Genomic DNA, 19,271 nt, shown 5'->3' with positions numbered 1-19,271 from the left:
GAGTATATTAATCTCAACATCAAATACTGAAGAAGAATGTGATTGAAATTGCTATAATCGACATTAATTGAAATAAAAGTATGAGCTATGCAGTACCTGACCCTGTGATGTTTGATACTTAAGGACGCAGGAACTCCTGAGAGGTTATGCCAGTTGTTTAGTGCTGCTTAAGTTACTCTGTTTACACCATTTAATGTGGGGTGTGAGTAAATGACATTTCTTTTTATTTTGTAGTTAGCATAGTGGCAGCAATGTACAGAGTCTGTTTTCACTCCACCTTCATGCCAGATCACTAAAAGTTTTAACTAACACATTCCAGGTCTTTAGTGATGACTGCTATCTGATTTGCAAACATTGGGCTTCATGAAGCAAAAATTATATTTGAATAAGTATCAGTAGGCAAGGTTGTGACACAAATATATGGAATATTACACATGCAAATTCAAACTTGCTAAATCGTTCTCAGAGGAATGTAGAAGGAACACCTGTTCCAAGAACTGTTATTGTTTAAAAGAAAGAAAATAAAAGAAATAGTCTTAATTCTTAAACAATATTTTTACAAAACTCCTTGCATAGGGAAAAGCACTATAACAGAAACCAGGAGAATTGAGTTTTGCCTTAACTCTAGTTATTTATGCAGGCCAAATTGCTAATCCTCTCTGGCCCTTATTATTATTTTTTGTAAATAAGGGATTATTCCAAGTTGTCTCTTAAGGGTCAGTTTAAAATCCTATCTTAAGGACCTATCTTAGAAAAGCCAGGGTCTGAGCAATAACTGAACTATATATGAACACTAAATCATAGAATAAGACCAAAATGATATTAGCATTCAGCTCCTTCAAGTTCGCCCTTTACATGTGAGGGAAACTGTAACCTAGAGAAATACTATCTTTAACTTAGTGGAGCCAAGTTGTGGGGAAGCTAAAAATGGAAGGAACACCCAGCAGAACTCCTGACTCTGCTTTACAATCTGCCCCAAGGACATGTGGAGCATTTCTGTGCTCTCTGCTGGAAAGTGGCAGAACCAAAGGGGATTTAGGGACATGAAAGAGGTGTTTTTCTTTTCATCCTAATGACTGCCAAGGGTAGTTTACATGATTTAACCTTAAACTTCTCGAGACGAGGGGAGAGCACAAGTATCACTGTCTTCTCTATACCTACTATGTCACTCCTCTCTATATTCATTGTTAGTATTAGAAAGTGAAAGTGAATATCGTTCAGTTGTATCCGACTCTTTGCAACCCCATGGACTATACAGTCCACGGAATTTTCCAGGCCAGAATACTGGGGTGAGTAACCTTTACCTTCTCCAGGCGATTTTCCCAACCCAGGGATCGAACCCAGGTCTCCCATATTGCAGGCGGATTCTTTACTAGCTGAGCCACTTGTTAGTATAACAAGGTACCTAAAAATTACACTGGGAACAGTTTAGTTGACATCATCCAGAGGCAATCAGCTGCTCCCAGAGGGAATAAAGGGAAATGGGTGAGTTCTTCCTATAGATTGTACACATCTGTTTCAGGATATGATTAACTACTGTTCTTTGCATAATACTTAGGTTTCATTTGCTGACTAAAATAGTTTTCTGTTGGCACATAGATTGTTTGCAAGTAGGTACAATTTTTATGCATTTTAACATAAAACCTTATATATTATAAAATATAAAAAGAAGACAAATGAAACTATCTGCTACCTTGTAAACAAATGACTTGAGTATATTTATTATGCTAACATTTTCTCATACAATTTTGCATTTTTAAAAAAACTACTTTATAAAATAATCATTTCTTTGTGCCACGTAGTTTTTGTAATTATCATTGAACATTATTGATAGTTGTAGTATTGTTACTAAAAATAAAATCTCAATGAAATGGCTCATAATTAAAATTAATATAGAGATATTACAGTTTGATTTTATGGACTAGACTCTTATTTAGCAAATATAAGTATTTATATTTGATATAGTGTATTATTTGATACTGAGCTTCCCTGGTGGCTGATTGAGTCCTGGGAAAACAGTTATTGTTGAGTAAGATGAGAGCACACAGTCAAAAGGAAAGTTCCATTTAAAGGAAAATAGGAAATCTTACACTAAACAGAATTAATACTTTCAAATTCATGTTTTATATTCTTAATTTTGGTGTAGATTAATACTACAGATCTATTGGGTCCCACTGTTTTATGGCTCAAACTCCACTACAGCTGTCATTACTTGCATACTTACTGCACTTCTAGGATTTACATAATCAATCTCCAGGGTTGCCATGGCTTTCACAATAGCTAGGATGGATTGCAATGTATTACTGTAAATTACTGCTTTGAACTCCATGCATTCTTGCTCACTGTAACCATTCTTATGGATGATCCTATAATTTAAACATGAAAAGCTTTTGTCAGTTGAATAGTTCATTTTTTCTAATATTAAACACATCAATAATAATTTGCTTGCGTAAAATTATAGTATATATTTTTGTTAAAAACAGAAGAATGTTATCCATGTATGTGATAAATGGGACCAATTTTATGGCTTTGAGTTTTTATTTTCATTGGCATTTAACGTAGTATTTTCTTTCTGAGCTCCTAAGCTAAATACAAAGAGGACTTAACGATTTGCTCCAGATAAACTACAATTTAAAATGGGTAAATCATGAGCTTTTTACTGAGCAAGATTGTTTCTTTCTGAGAGAAAGATTGTCCAGATTCTCAGGACAAAGATATACACAGAGTTCTGAAACTTTTTTTAGTGTTGATAACATGATGTCTAGAGGAAATGAAGTAATTTACTATAGCATCCACATCTTTTCCTATCACTTAAGACAGACTGGAAAATAGTGCCTGCGTTCTATTTATAACAGTAACAAAGGCATCCTTTTAAATAGTGGTGATTACCGTCTGTTAAATCCCTTGTCACTGTTCCATGTGTGTACGTGCCACTGAGTTCTCAAAGTTGAAATGCCTAGACATTTAATTTGGCTGAACTCTTCTTTCCCTTCCACTCATTGAATCAGAACTCAATTTTATTACTAGTTTTGAAATACACACCTATTAAAAGGGTCTTTGTCTATGCTAATCGCTTCATTGCATTTCTATTGCATAATATATTCTTGTTGTTTTCTGTGTTTTTTTTTTAATTGCTTTTAAAATGAACTGCGTGTTCATTAGGCATCATTTAGATGAGAGATTACTAGGGATTTTTGTTGCATCCATACACACAGAGGTTTTAGTATAGGGAGTAAAAAGAACACAAAGACATTAAAACCTTAAAATACACTTAGTGAAAAGAGTAAAGGCAGTACCTATATCTATTATTATTGTTTTTAATATTTGATTGCCAATACTGGCTGTATTTCTATTCAATACTTCAAACATGGCTATGTTTGTCCTACTGTATTAAACAATTAACTTAGGTGAATAAGACAGTCAGTTAAAGACTATAGAGAAAAAACAGTAAAATGTTTTTATGGATACATTGAGAATAATTTCATTAAAGAAATCCCAGTTCTCTGTCAAAAATTAAAATTAGAATATTACTTTAATTATTAAATTTAAATATCAATTATAGGTAAACCTGGGGGCATTTAGGTTTTCTTCCTGGAACAAGTTCTTATCTCTGTCCTTTTTTCGTGGAATAAGAAATACCTGTCACCAAGCAAATTAACAGCAAAGTTAACAAAATCCAGCTGTAGTGGGACTTACGCAACACCGCTTTCTAGGGGCTGCAATTACTGTGAGATAGAACTCTCCATCTGCAAGTTCATTCCTAGATCTGCTCAAATTAATAAGCATTTACTTGGCATTTTCGGCAATGTATTTCAAACACTGAAGAGAATGAATGAATTGTAAAAGTCCTTCCGCCCTAAAAACATAGACCAGTGCTCCATTGTCCCATACAGTCGTCATACCACATGTTAGTTAAAATTAAATAAAATTTGAAATTTATCTCCTCAATCACATTAGCCACATATGGAGAGCACAGATGTAATAATATTCCTGTCATCACAGAATGCACTATTGTAGAGTACTAGATTACAGGAAGGTAGGGCATGAAATCCTATTTCTGTACAGTATGATAATGTATAGCAAAAATACTGGCAGGTGGAATGAACTAGAAAAAGTGATCAACCCAACTGGGAGTGGTGGTAAGGGATCAGGGAGACTGTCTGGCAGCAGTGATGATCAGTTAATTTTTTAGGGGCAAATGGTTATTTCCAGAGAGTCAAAATGAGCAGAAGGATCGGTGTGACCAAATAGATGCTTACAATGAACAAGCTTTCAGTATGTGCCAAACGTTGTTTTAAGTACTTTATGCGTCATCTTGTTTCTTGTAATAAGTCCTGACTTAAAGTAGGTATCGATAAGTTATCATCTACATTTAAAGGTAGAAACAAAGACATAAATACATAAAGATACTGTCCCAGACTTATTCCGTTAATGGATGGTACAGCTGGTCAACACACACAGCCTGATTTCAGAGCCTGTGATCTTAGCCAGTAAACTATATTGCCACCCATGGTATGCTAGTCCATAGCACTGTGTAAATTCAGTATTTCTGAGGCAGAAAGGAGGCGGGGAGGGGATTATGGGATATTAGGATGGGGAGATAGGCAAGAGTTGGATTCTGAAGTGTTTAAGAGTTCTAGGAGTTTGATCTTGTTAATATAGGTGAAGAGTTCAATTCATGAAGGAGATAAAATAGTTTCTGCAGAGAGAGCTGATGGCAGTGTGGCTAACACAGTGGAAAGAAGAGGAGAAGTAGAAACGATATAGCATGATACCACTCTGATCCAGGTTAGCAATGCTGAGGTTCTGAACTGAGGCAGTCACAGTAGGGTTAAGTGACATGTTTGGAAACATGACTTGTGTAGATGTTGCATAACTTGGTTGAGAGAGTGAGGGGTCACTGTAACTACACATAGATTTATTTCTGTAGAGGCTGCTGTTGCTATAACTCATTGCAGGGGACTAAAGGACACATGGGAATATAAGTTTAATGTTGTTTATTCTGATTTAGACCTATTCGTAGAATATAGAGGCAGATATTATATGCGTCCCATGCTCAAAGTGTGGGCTTCCCTGGTGGCTCAGGGGTAAAGAATCTACCTGCTAAGGCGGGAAACCCAGGTTTGATCCCTGGGTTGGGAAGATCCCCTGGAGAAAGGCATGGCAACCCACTCCAGTGTTCTTGCCTGGAAAATCCCATGGACAGAGGAGCGCAGTAGGCTACAGTCGATGGGACTGTAGAGTTGGATATAGTGACCAAACAATATCAGATTACAAATAGACAATTTCATCATTAGTTGGGATCATTCCGTCACCAGGATACATTCCAAAGAAAAAGATCCTCAAGCATAGTGAAAAATAAATTCAAAAAAATGATTATCTTCTTCTCCTATAGCAATGATGGTCCTTTAAAATTCTCCAGCAGTGACATGGTCATGAGATTTCACATATTCCTCTCCCCTTAGTATTTCATTTACTCATTTAGATATTATATTCTTAAATTATAGCATTTTTGTGTTCATAATATCCTTATTCAGAATTCAGATCTGTTTAGTTTATTGTAAAGAGAAAATAGAGAAAAAATACAAAAATAAATTGAAATCCATAATGATAATAACTTTAAATATGCATTTCATTCCCAGGCATGTGAAATGCCAATTAAGTTAAAAATACTGTTTCCTCCTAAATTCAAATGGATCACTGACATATTTTGAAATGTTGATGGCTTATGCTCACAATAGTAAGACCCTGAATCATACCTATATTAATATATTTAAAACATAATTGCTTTTAGTAGTCATCTTGTTGAGAGGCAAAATTTGAAAGAAAAATGGAAATTATATTACTCATCTGTTATGCTAACAGATAAAGGATTGGAGGAATATTTGCACAAGAAATGTGACAGCTCTGCCACTAACTGGTTTAGAGACTATCAATTAGTTTTTCCAAAAGTACTTATTTAAGTCATAGTCAAATACATGGTCTCCTGCGTTGCACGCAGATTCTTTACCAGCTGAGCCACAAAGGAAGCCCCCCTGGACAGACATCAAACAGTAAATATTTAAAATAGTGGGCACCTACTTCATTTGTTTCACAATGGTACTTTTTCCAGATTCTCCTGCTCCTGCAATAGAAAGATGGGAGTGTTATCAACTGATACACCGAGTTCATATAGACATTAAAACCTGTGACTCTCTTTCTTGTGGGTTAATCTTTTACAGGACACCTCTTATGTAAAGAAGGAGAGTAATCAATCAGGATTTATAAAGTATTATTGGCTGTCTACTTTCTAAGATAGTAGCAGCCCCTCTATTTTGATACTAGAGACAGATATAGTTCTGGCTCCAAGGTAGAATGTGTTTTGTAAACCAAGAATTGTATACCATCAGGAAAACATCAGTTCAGTTCAGTCACTCAGTCATGTCTGACTCTTTGCGACCCCATGGACTGCAGCACACCAGGCCTCCCGATCCACCACCAGCTCCCGGAGTTTACTCAAACTCATGTCCATTGAGTCGGTGATGACATATCTATATATTATTGCATTTGAACATAACTTTACAAAAGCTTTTCTCTCCTGATTTTTCAACTCTCCCCTCAAATGGTTCCAACTTTATAGTCTCTCTGTGTGTGTTAGTCACTCAATCATGTCCAACTCTCTGTGACCCCACGGACTGTACAGCCCGCCAGGCTCTTCTGTCCATGGGACTTTCCAGGCAAGTCCCTGGAGTGGGTTGCCATTTCCTTCTCCAGGGGATATTCCCAACCCAGGGATGGAACTTGGGTCTCCAGCATTGCAGGCGGATGCTTTACTGTCTGAGCTACTAGTCTCTACGTCACACAAGAATGTGTCTTCCTATATCCTATGTGATTTAATAGCAAGGAAAAAAAAAAGACAATAATTTATTTCCAGAACTATTCAAAGCCTATTCTGATTGAAGGATGAGCTTTTTGTTTTCATCATCATGTTTGTCTTGTTACATAGGAATTTTAAGTTTAAAATAGAAAGCTGCTTATAATACTAAGCAAACCTAAAGGGCCTCTGGGATAACAATAACAAAGGAATGAATGTCTCACAATGGATTACACATTCCTGAGAGAGGGGAAGGGAGTGGCAGTAATACCATAGAGAACCAATTGCATTTATCTGGGGGCATCTATTTAGTTGATGATATACAATATACAACTGTATTTTAGTATTGTTGGCAACATGTAGAAAGATACAAAATTCACATGATTAAAAAATTTTAAAACATAAACTTTTAATGAAAAACATTTAATTTCCTGGCTATACAGAAGAACTTTGTTGTTTACCCTTCTATATATACCAGTTTATATCTGCTTATCCAAAACTCCCAATTCACCCTTCTCCTACCCCTCCCTACCCTGGCAACCACCAATCTATTTTCTATGTCCCTGGTCTGTTTCTATTTCATAGATAGGTTCATTTGTGTCATGTTTTGGATTCCACATATAAGTGATATCATATGATGTTTGTCTTTCTCTTTCTGACTAACTTCATTTATGATAATCTCTAGTTGCTTTTCTTTTTCTGCAAATGGCATTATTTCATTCTTTTCACTGGCTGAGTTGTATTCCACTGTGTATATGTACCACATCTTTATCCTTTTATCTGTTGATGGACACTTAGGTTGTTTCTATGTCTTGGCTATTGTGAGTAGTGCTGCTATGAACATTAGGGTGCATGTATCTTTTCAAATTATAGTTTTGTCTGGATATATGCCCAGGAGTGGGATTGATAGATCATATGGCAATTCTATTTTTAGCTTTCTGAGGGACTTCGGTACTATTTTCCATAGTGCTTGCACCAACTTATGTCACCACCAACAGTGTAGGAGGGTTCCCTTTTCTCCATACATTCTCTCCAGCATTTGTAACTTGCAGACATTTTAGTGATATCAGGCAACTTCTTGAAATTTGGGAATTCTGGGTTTATAAATGGGAGAAAAGCAGGGAGTCATCAAGAGTTGATAAAACCTGAATAATACAAATCTGTTCATAAAGTTTTTATATAGAATCATTAAACTTTAATAAATTAAGGAAAACTCAACGTTCCTCAGGTTATAATTAACATTTATCAATAAAAATGTGATATTGAAATATAATATTGACCAAGGGCCTATAAAAAAAATCAATGAATGAATATTTAACCTTACACTAATATCTGTATCCTTAAGAGAAGCAAACGCTTTGATGTATTATTGTGAAATTGAGTCATAGGACATCTTTAAAGCCTGTGTGCTTGTTAACTCTGGACAAATTTCAAAGCAGCACTACTAAGACAATTTAAATTTCCAGGAAAAACCCAAATTTAGGAAACCTGATTAATAGATGTAAACATATCCCTTACCAGCATGGTAATCAACTGTCTTGTTTTACCAACACTAGTATAATTTTATGGAACAAAAGTCTTATGACTTCTGGCAACCCTGAATCTAAGAATTTTATTCAAATTATATGAAAATTTATATTGAATCAGAGGATCTTGACTATACTATCTACATTTCTAAACCTGCTGTCACCCACTATTATCCTTTCCTTGCCTCACTTTTTTCCCTGGCACTTACCTCATTCTACAAAGTAACACATTATTCACATATAGTTTTTAAATGTTCCTGTCTTCCAGCACTGCAAAGTAAATTCCACAAGAGCAACGGAATTAGTCTGTTTTGTTCACTCATATATCGGAAGCAAGTAGAACAATGCCTAAAATTAGAATCTCAATGAAATGAATGCATTCTTCAAAGTCATACAGTACTTCAAAAGTAACATTTTGTCCTTGTGTTTTATATCAGTTTCTTCACATTGAATGATTTCTCCCTGACTCAATGTTTTCTTAAACAGTGATGAGCAAATACAACTGGCACCTCAGTTTAATTCTACTTCACAGAAAATTTGTTTTTTCTTTCTCAGAGGAAAATTTTCTTGTTTTTCTAAGAAAATTATGTATCTGCAGCTATCTGAAAGAACTGCCCACCTTACAGGATCCTGAGGAATCAAAGTAGTGAAGCTATGGTAAATAATTTTATTGATGGTGATGATTTATAGATGCTTCCTCTTGGGTAAACCTCCAGCATACTTTGCTTTATGTTTTAATGCTAGTCTCTTCCACACTACTCAGTGTGAAATTGCACAACAAAGTTGATAAATGCAAAATCAACCTCAGCAAATTTGCTAATCTTTCGTCATAGACTTTAAATCTAATCAAACAAAACTCACAGATGGGGCACAACCATTTAGTAGAGGCTGCCATGTCTAAGAATGAGAAATTTGAGATTAAAATGAAAATCACATTAAAGTATCACCTCACTTGTTTACAGAAGACAACTAGCTATATTATTTTCCGTGGCTAAGTGCTATGTTTGTGAGGGTGGCAAAAAAAGAATAAATCAATGAGCTTTGCACAGTATCTTGGTTTACTGGCTTTATGTAATTTGCTATTTTGCTCCATACTGCATCACTTTGAAAGAAAAATTATTCAATAAGATTATAAAACTGTTCTTGGTAGTTTTTGATAAAAACTCCAACCGTAGAAGTAGACATTAGAAATTGCAGCATCATTCTATACAACTAAAAGATTTGTAGTATATCTTACTTCTCTATGTTTGCAGTTTTACTAGATTGAAAATTGCAGTTCTGGGGATATGGGAGGAAAAGCAACTGGCCCAATAGGAACCCCAGGACTTATCCATTCAGATATATTTAATGTTGCATTTTCTTCAACTAGAGTGGAAGTACTGAATGAAAAAACTTTCGAGAAAATCTGAGAGATTGAGAATGTCTCATTTTTAACTATCAGTTACATAATGGTATAATATCTATAATTTCTACAATAAAGTGAAAATAATTTAGATAATTGTCATTTAATTTCAGTTATCTATCTTGAGAATAAAAATCTGTGTAAAGAATTTTCCAGAATTGTACCAGCATATGTATCATGGACAGATACACATTTGAACCACTGTTGAACACATAAAGATTTTTTAAATAATCACAACTATAGTACATTCAGATCTGGCAAGTTTCCAGAACTATTTCTGATGCTAATGGGTATGTTATATAAAGATTGTTGATAATTCATCATTCAGATGTGTGTCAGATGGGCAGAATAATCACTTTTGAAAAAACAGCATGTACTCTTTAATGAAATTCTGTATGAAAACAGTATTTTCCTTTGAAAGGTTTTAAAATAGTTACCTGGATAATTTCCTGCTCTATGTAGTGGCTTTAGGCTTCTATATGAAGGCCCAGTATAGGCAACTATAGCAATAAGATGAAAATTCCTAAAGAAAAGCCCATCTGTCCAAAATCTAATTTATTATTTGCCCCACTGCAAGGTTTTTTTAGGAATAAATTATTGAGTCCCATTCTCACAATGTTACTAGGTCTTAGTTCACAATAATCATTCCATTCTTGTAAGATGAGATCATGCTACACAGCCAAATATAGACATCAAAATAACATGTTTACACAGGCCAAGGGCATCCTGAAATAATCTGTTCCTTCCTAATTGTGATCATAACTAATATTATTATCTGGGTCAAAGTGTAATGAGGGAATTTTAACAAGCTATTTATTTATTTCTTCAAAGTAGAAAATGTTTCAAATAATTAAATATTTAAGTTCATACTTAATTCATACTTTAATACTCATAAATTATGTTATTCTTAATAAGTATAAATTAGAGATTTTATTCCATATTTTTATTTGCAAATATATTCAAACATTTTTAAGGCTACATGATTTCTATGAAGTGTGAAGTGAAAGTGTTAGTGACACAGACGTGTCCTACTCTTTGAGACCCCATGAGTCACCAGGACCCCGTAACTCACCAGGCTCCTCTCCATGGAATTCTCCAGGCAAAAATACTGGAGTGGGTAGACATTTCCTTCTCCAGGGTATCTTCCCCACCCAGGGATCAAACCCAGGTCTCCTGCTTTGCAGGTGAGTTCTTTACTGTCTGAGCCACCAGAGAAGCCATTATAGATCTATACATGTAACTAAATTTCACCTAAACACAATCAAACCCTGCTCACTCATTTCGTAACTTGTTAAAACAGGCAAAATGAAAATAAACCCTGATTTATAATACTGCAGAAGCTTTTTTGTAGGTACTCTTAAAATCACATAACTGTGCAGCAGACTGAAACCTTAGAAGCCAACCAGCTGTGCATGCATCTTCTTTCTATACATGAGAATACTGAATCTAGTAGAAATTATGATATTCATCTAAAGTCCTAGACCTAACTTAAAGAAATTAAGCTCCTGACTCCCGTACCAATATTATCAGTTCAGTTTAGTTTAGTCGCTCAGTCATGTCTAACTCTTTGCAACCCCATGGACTGCAGCACGCCAGGCCTCCCTGTCCATCAACAACTCCCAGAGCTTGCTCAAACTCATGTCCATTGAGTTGGTAATGCCATCTAACCATCTCATCCTCTGTTGTCCCCTTCTCCTCCTGCCTTCAATCTTTCTCAGCATAAGGGTCTTTTCCAATAAGTCAGTTTTTTGCATCAGGTGGCCAAAGTATTGGAGTTTCAGCTTCAGCATCAGTCCTTCCAACACCCAGGACTGGTCTCCTTTAGGATGGACTGGCTGGATCTCCTTGCAGTCTAAGGGACTCTCAAGAGTCTTCTCCAACACCACAGTTCAAAAGCATCAATTCTTCAGCACTCAACTTTCTTTATAGTCCAACTCTCACATCCATACATGACTACTGGAAAAACCATAGCTTTGACTAGATGTACCTTTGTTGGCAAAGCAATGTCTCTGCTTTTTAATATGTTGCCTATGTTGGTCATAACTTTTCTTCCAAGGAGCAAGCATCTTTTAATTTCATGGCTGCAGTCACCATCTGCAGTGATTTTGGAGCCCAAGAAAATCAAGTCTGTCACTGTGTCCATTGTTTCCCCAACTATTTGCCATGAAGTGATGGGACCAGATGCCGTGATCTTAGTTTTTTGAATGTTGAGTTTTAAGCCAGCTTTTTCAGTCTCCTCATTCACTTTCATCAAGAGGCTCTTCAGTTCTTCACTTTCTGCCTTAAGGGTGGTGCCATCTGCATATCTGAGGTTATTGATATTTCTCCTGGCAATCTTGATTCCAGCTTGTGCTTCATCCAGCCTGGCATTTCACAAGATGTACCCTGCATATAAGTTAAATAAGCAGGGTGACAATATACAGCCTAATACTAATCTTATAATGATGCCTTCTTTTAAATTATTAACTGGTAATGTCAATATCTCATAGACATGTGGGTGTGCAGTTTATGATTTTAATCTTTTGGTAGACTATTGGCATAAAAGATTTTTAGCTTCATTTCTTGTTTAGAAGCAATTCTATTTCACTCACTATTCCTCTTTCTCATTGAGCAACAACAAATTTCTCTGTCTCTTCCATGTTACAACCCATCATATAGCCTAGATAGTGGGTAGTGAAATGTAATAAGCAAACTCATGTTTTGGAATAAATGTGAATTTGTACTCATTGCTGAATCTGTCTGTCTTGATGGAAGTTAATCTCTTGAGAGTTTCCTCCTTTATAAAATTGACTTACTGATGTCTATCTCATAGCGTTTGGGTAGTTTGAAATAGTTGGTATAAAGTCTAACTTACAATGAGTTCTCAACATTCTCTATTATTTGAAACATTCTCCACCTCTTTTTCAAGAGATGTTTCAGTTATAATATGTTTGACTCCTTTCATCCTTTCTTGTGGAACATGATTTTTAGATTCCTTACCCTCTGAATCACACTCCATGCAAGAGCCAATGTCCTTCTGAAACACTGTCTGACTTAAAATTTTGCCATAGATATAGGTGATTTTATTAAGGGTACTGATATTCTTGTTTAGTAAGATAGGGGTGCAAAATAGATCTGCCTCAATCCTAGTACTTATTTCTAAATAGAACACTTTTCTTAATAGACACTATGATTAGTTTACCTCTTTTCTTCTTCTTTTTTTTTTTTTTTTTGTAGCTGTACGTTTTTAACCTATATTGAACTTTTAGCAATTAATTTGTTTCTACTTTTTTTACATCATCACTTAGCAAACTGATTTTCCCACATACTATATGGGTATACTACATGTGTATAGCTGATTTTGAACCTCAGTTAAAGATATCTGCTAAATTCTGTTCATTTGGGCCAAACATTTCTGCTAGTTTAGACCACTTGGAATACTGACTTTACCTGAAACTCTATCCTTCCAAATTCTAAATCTTACTCTAGTGGGAAATTTTGCCTTATCCACTTTCACCCAAATCCCTGATGAGAGCATTGAAGAGGATAAGGTCAAAGACAGGAAACTGTCAGTCCATTCATCATCATAAGTCTTTGTTCACTACCTGTAGTTAATGATGCTAAATACTCCCTATTAAGTATGACCATTACTACAGGTTTTTGTACATACTCTTTATTTTGTTAAGGGAATTGCCTTCTATTTCTAGTGTGATAAAAGTTTTTATCAAGAATATATAAAAGAAGTTGGTTTAGTGTGTATGTGTGTGGTCATGCACATGTGTGTGCATCTCCTGTCATAATCATGATGTTCTTTCTCCTCTGATAATGTGAATAATATTAATGTTCCAATAGTATTTCAACAAGTCATTCTTGAGTTCTCTCTTATCTCTGGCTTTTTTCTTTTAATATACATTTTTACATTGTTGGAATCAATTTGGTGATATTTTGGTTTGGTGTTTGGATCTGCATTCATGAAGGATTTGGCCTGTTTTTGTCAAATTTTGTTGATAAGTTTATCAAGTAATCTATTGAGAAGGATTTCCTTAAAAAGCTTTTATGATTTTAAAGTGATCTGCTCATGAAGTATTTGAAAGAATTCATTTGCAAAGTAATATGGATGTATTTGCAGATATATTTGCCTATTTTATCAGAAAAATAATATCCCAATGCACACTTATTTTCCCCAAACTTTTAATTTTAATAATCTTATAAACTATGGAATTTTGAGAAAATAGTACATTAGATACCTATATTTTATTCCCTTCACCTTACCAATTATTAGCACTTTGTCCTTTGTATTTTTCATATATATAAATTCACACACACACATATATACATGTATACATGTATATCTGTCTTTATATTTATGCTTTGTTTTGCTGAACCTCTTGAAAGCAATCACACACTTCACCCATAAATATTTCAGAATGCATCTTCTAAGAATAGGTCATTGTCCCAGAAAATCACACTATTTTCATGCTTAAGAATATCTATACAAATCCGAAATGTTATATAAAATATACTCCATATTCATATTTATTTGGTTGTTACAAAATGTTTTTCAGACATTTTATATTTCTTGGATCCAGGATCCAATCAAGTCTTACACATTTCCTTTGTATATTATGCTATTTCAACTCTTAATTTAGAATGTTTCCCATGTTATACTGCTGTTGTTATTTCGTTTTCATGACTGGCATTTTTCTAAAGTCTAGGACAGTTTATTATATTATGTCTGATATTCTGTATTTGTCTGATGATCAGGTCCAGTGTGGTATAAATATCTTAGCATAAATATAAGTAATTTTGTGGGGGGTTTAGTAGTGAATCACATTAGTAGTCATATGGTGTCAGATATATTTCAATTACGTCAAGCACCTATTTCTATGACGTAGTAATGATGAGGATTCTGAAACTGTAAAAAGTTATCAGCCAAACAAGCATATTTCATTTGTGAGAATGTTGTGGCTATGTACTCTTTACTTCCTAATGAAAATTTATTTAAATACTTCCAGTTTTATACTTGTTTTAAAATAGTTGATATGTTTTAAATATTAAATATTTATATAAAATAAATATTTATAAAGATAATATAAATATAAATATATACATATTAAAATATTTATATATATATGCCTTGTAGGATTTTGAAGTATTTTAACTTCAAAATCCTTCTGGTGGCTCAGACGGTAAAGTGTCTGCCTATATTGCGGCAGACCCAGGTTCAATCCCTGGGTCAGGAAGATCTCCTGGAGAAGGAAATGGCAACCCACTCCAGTACTCTTGCCTGGAAAATCCCATGGATGGAGGAACCTGGTAGGCTACAGTCCATGGGGTTGCAAAGAGTTGGACACAACTGAGCGACTTCACTTTCTTTCTTTTCTTATCTTTTTAATGTACTTCTTAGGCTAAAAAAAGCAGGGGGGGGGGCGGGGTGTGAAACAATGAACTATATAATTATGTGATATTTCCCACACAAGCTTGCTTTAGATAGAAATGTACATGATAGAAGGATGGATTGATAGAATTTATCTAAGTGTTCCTTAGTTGGGGAACAGTTACACATTTTGTATGAATTAATGCTTCAAACTAAGACCTTGGTTAACTATACAGTTGGCCTTTGTATACTATATATCTAGGAAAAGGAGAACAGGAATTGAATACATCAAATTAACAGCTCTCACTTGAGTTACCCCTCCTGATTTCTGGACCCATATATTCATCTGTTTAATAGATATGTCCACTTGGTCTCCAAACAACACAAATTTGAATGTCTCAAATGACTACTCTTTTTGTTTTGTCCCTAACCTAAACTTTGTCCTTTATTTCACATACTGATGAATAAAATAATCACTATTCCTTATTCTGCCCTTAATCATTCCTCTGAACTAATAGCCACAGGTAGTCAAGTCACCAAGTTCTATTATTTTGTCTCATAAGGTCCCTCAAATCTCACTTTCAAGCTTGTAATTTCTGCCTTAATTTGCAATCTCATCGTTTGCAGAGTAGTGACAATTTCCTAATTGGTCTACCTACCTCAAGCACCTGCATAAAGACTTTGTCTTATAGCATAGTTTGGATAGTCTTAGACAAAAAAAAAAAAAAAAAAATCCAAGTTTTATTATTCTCATTTACATTTCTAAAAATCTATCAAAATCTTCATTGACTTAAAAGACAAATATCTTATTATATGACATACATGTTTCTTTTTTTTTTCCAGTTCTTTGCAAATGCCAAATGTATATCTATGCTTTAGTCACCATGACCAACCTGCAGAAATGTTTTAGGTTCCCAACTCTGTCATTCTTCCATGCATTATGCATGCATGCTTTTCTGTGCTAGGATTCCAGTGAAGGACAAAAGCAGACATATTCACTGTTTTCATAGAACTTAGAATGCAGATACTAATTTAAAAATGACAGAGATAAAAATTAAAGCCTTTGTTCTCCTGTAAACTAATGTGTGATCTTAGAAATTGAATTACCTCAGTAAATTCTCATTTTCTTCGCTATATAATGAAAATACTATTTCATAGCATTTCCTTGTAGGTTGAAAATAATAACAGAAGTAGTGTAATAAAAGAGAAACATGAGACCCATTCTATCAGAGATAAGGTTAAAACTAAGCTTTGTAACAAAGATTGACCTTTGGACAGTGAATAGAGAATGATTACAAAGAAAGGAATTAAAGAAGATTGAAATACTAAAGTGAATATAAAGGAAAAGAATATAACGAAGGGCCTCATTAAAAAGATGAAGTTTGAAGATGAATGGACAGCAAGATAAACTTGGAGAATGACGGTTAGGTGCCGGAAAGTGTAATCAGATCATTGATAAAAAACAGTTGTTGACTTAAAAAAAAGTGCAATGTGAGAGTTTGAGTTAAGTTTTATTTAAGGGAAAAATGAAGCCTATAGCCCAGAAGATAACATTTCGAATAGCTTTGAGAAACTGCTCCAAAGAGGTAGGGGGAGAGTCATTATGTGTGTAATTTTGGAGAAGGGGGAGTACATGCAATCAAGCACACATTTTTTTTTTGTAAAAAGTTTCTTCTAGTGTCTTGAAGGTTACACCTAGTCATGAAGAGTAGATGTTAGTGCTTTTAGTGCTTTTCTAGATATAAGGAGATACAAGAATTGAGCTTATAAAATTGGCTCCTGAAAACATCTATCTGAAGACCTGTTTTGACAGTTTTTCCTAAAGGACAGAGTGCCTCATTTCTGTTTTCTACCCTGAACTTCTGTAAAGGGATGTTGAAGATCAGCAGATATAGCAGTACATGATCTAATCCTTGCAGAGGTAGATGGCAAGTAATCATGGCAACTGCTAATTTGTAGTTGACACAGATATGGATCCAGAAATTGGGCAAAAGAAAGGATGTTAGAGTCATTCTTCTAGAAGTGACAGCTACGTCCTGATATGAGGTCCCTGATACAGTACAGACTGAAAAACACAAAGACTCAAAGACAAATTTTGGTGAGTGAACCCACTTATAAATGGAGAAAAAAGAAGCAAGCTTGAATGAAGTGAGGAGTAGAGGGATATAAAAAAAACTAGAAAGTATTGCAGTGTAACAGGAGTTAAGAAAGATTCAGTTATTGAGACCTCAGTTTTGTGAATTGCAGATTATCAGGGATCTGTGAGAGATCATTTTTTGGTAAAGAGGAGAATGAATATACAAGTTAGATCTCAATTAACTGAAGAGAATGGAAACAGCATAACAATAAAAGCAGTGACCATAGACTAGTTTGAGAAGTATTTCAGTATAAAAACATTTTAAAAGATAACTATATAAGGTGAAATCAAATGAGCTTTATGAAATCGAAGAAAAATCTCTAGGTGAATAGGAAGAAATATCATCATATGCCAAGAGGAAGGAGCTAGCAGAGAAGAAGTTTGAAAGTGACAAAGGGGATAATTCATAAAGCAAAATTCTTAAAATGTAGAAGGGGATACAATTTATAGCACAAAGGCTGAAGTTAGCCTTAAATGAGAAAGGAATACCACAATTCCTTAAAGCTAGTTAAAGTGGAAGAGAATGAAGGAAAGCTTGGTGAGTTTGGAGATGATGTTTGATGACTGTCTTATGAGCAGTGGTCATCTAGGGTGAGGTGGAAGGAGAGGAGATTGTAGATGACAGTGATGTTGGAAATGTAGAAACAGCTGCCTTTTGGAATATTTTAGTAGAAAACTACAAATAAGTAAAATAATTATTAGCCTGGCTAAAGTTAAAAACTCCCATTTGAATGCAGAGTTCCAAAGAATAGCAAGGAGAGATAAGACAGCCTTCCTCAGTGATTAATGCAAAGAAATAGAGGAAAACAATAGGATGGGAAACACTAGAGATCTCTTCAAGAAAATTAGACACACCAAGGGAAAATTTCGTGCAAAGATGGGCACGATAAAAGACAGAAATGATATGGACCAAACAGAAGCAGAAGATATTAAGAAGAGGTGGCAAGAACACAGTGTGGTGTGATCACTCACCTAGAGCCAGGCATCCTGGAATGTGAGGTCAAGTGGGCCTTAGGAAGCATCACTCACACCTATGGCTAGATCAACTAAACAGAAAATTAACAAGGAAACACAAACTTTAAATGATACAATAGACCAGTTAGACCTAATTGATATCTATAGGACATTTCACCCCAAAACAATGAATTTCACCTTTTTCTCAATCGCACACAGAACCTTCTCCAGGATAGATCACATCCTGGGCCATAAATCTAGCGTTGGTAAATGCAAAAAAAATTGAAATCATTCCAAGCATCTTTTCTGACCACAATGCAATAAGATTAGATGTCAATTATAGGAGAAAAACTTTTAAAAATTCCAACATATAGAGGCTGAACAATACACTGCTGAATAACCAACAAACCACAGAACAAATTTAAAAAGAAATGAAAATATACATAAAAATGAATGAAAATGAAAAAAACAACAACACAAAACCTGTGGGAAACCGTAAAAGCAGTGCTAAAGGGAAGGTTCATAGCAATACAGGCTTACCTCAAGAAATAAGAAAAAAGTCAAATAAATAACCAAACTGTACACCTAAAGCAACTAGAAAAGGAAGAAATGAGGAACCCCAGGGTTAGTAGAAGAAAAGAAATCTTAAAAATTAGGGTGGAAATAAATGCAAAAGAAACAAAAGAGACCATAGCAAAAATCAACAAAGCCAAAAGCTGATTCTTTGAGAAGATGAATAAAATTGACAAACCATTAGCCAGATTCACCAAGAAACAAAGGGAGAAAAATCAAATCAACAAAATTAGAAATGAAAATGGAGAGATCACAACAGACAACACAGAAATACAAAGGATCATAAGAGACTATTATCAGCAACTATATGCCAATAAAATGGACAACTTGCAAGAAATGGACAAATTCTTAGAAAAGTACAACTTTCCAAAACTGAACCAGGAAGAAATAGAAAATCTTAGCAGACCCATCACAAGCATGGAAATTGAAACTGTAATCAGAAATCTTCCAACAATCAAAAGCCTAGGGCC

At 34.7% G+C, this 19,271-nt stretch overlaps 1 protein-coding gene across 1 annotated transcript in view; it reads right to left on the bottom strand.

Annotated features, from left to right (window-relative positions):
• The window catches only part of GNAT3 (G protein subunit alpha transducin 3), a 57,004-nt gene that overhangs the window by 24,813 nt on the left and 12,920 nt on the right, over positions 1-19,271 (bottom strand). The window contains exons 2-3 of the mRNA XM_043462932.1: positions 6,082-6,124; positions 2,225-2,366 (exon numbers count right to left, since the gene is read on the bottom strand). Of these exons, the coding sequence (XP_043318867.1) occupies positions 2,225-2,366; positions 6,082-6,124 (185 nt within the window). The remainder of the gene's footprint in view (positions 1-2,224; positions 2,367-6,081; positions 6,125-19,271) is intronic.

Source organism: Cervus canadensis, chromosome 3 (assembly GCF_019320065.1).
Source record: "Cervus canadensis isolate Bull #8, Minnesota chromosome 3, ASM1932006v1, whole genome shotgun sequence".
Lineage (NCBI taxonomy): Eukaryota > Metazoa > Chordata > Mammalia > Artiodactyla > Cervidae > Cervus > Cervus canadensis.
This window is presented reverse-complemented; position numbering and strand designations above follow the sequence as displayed.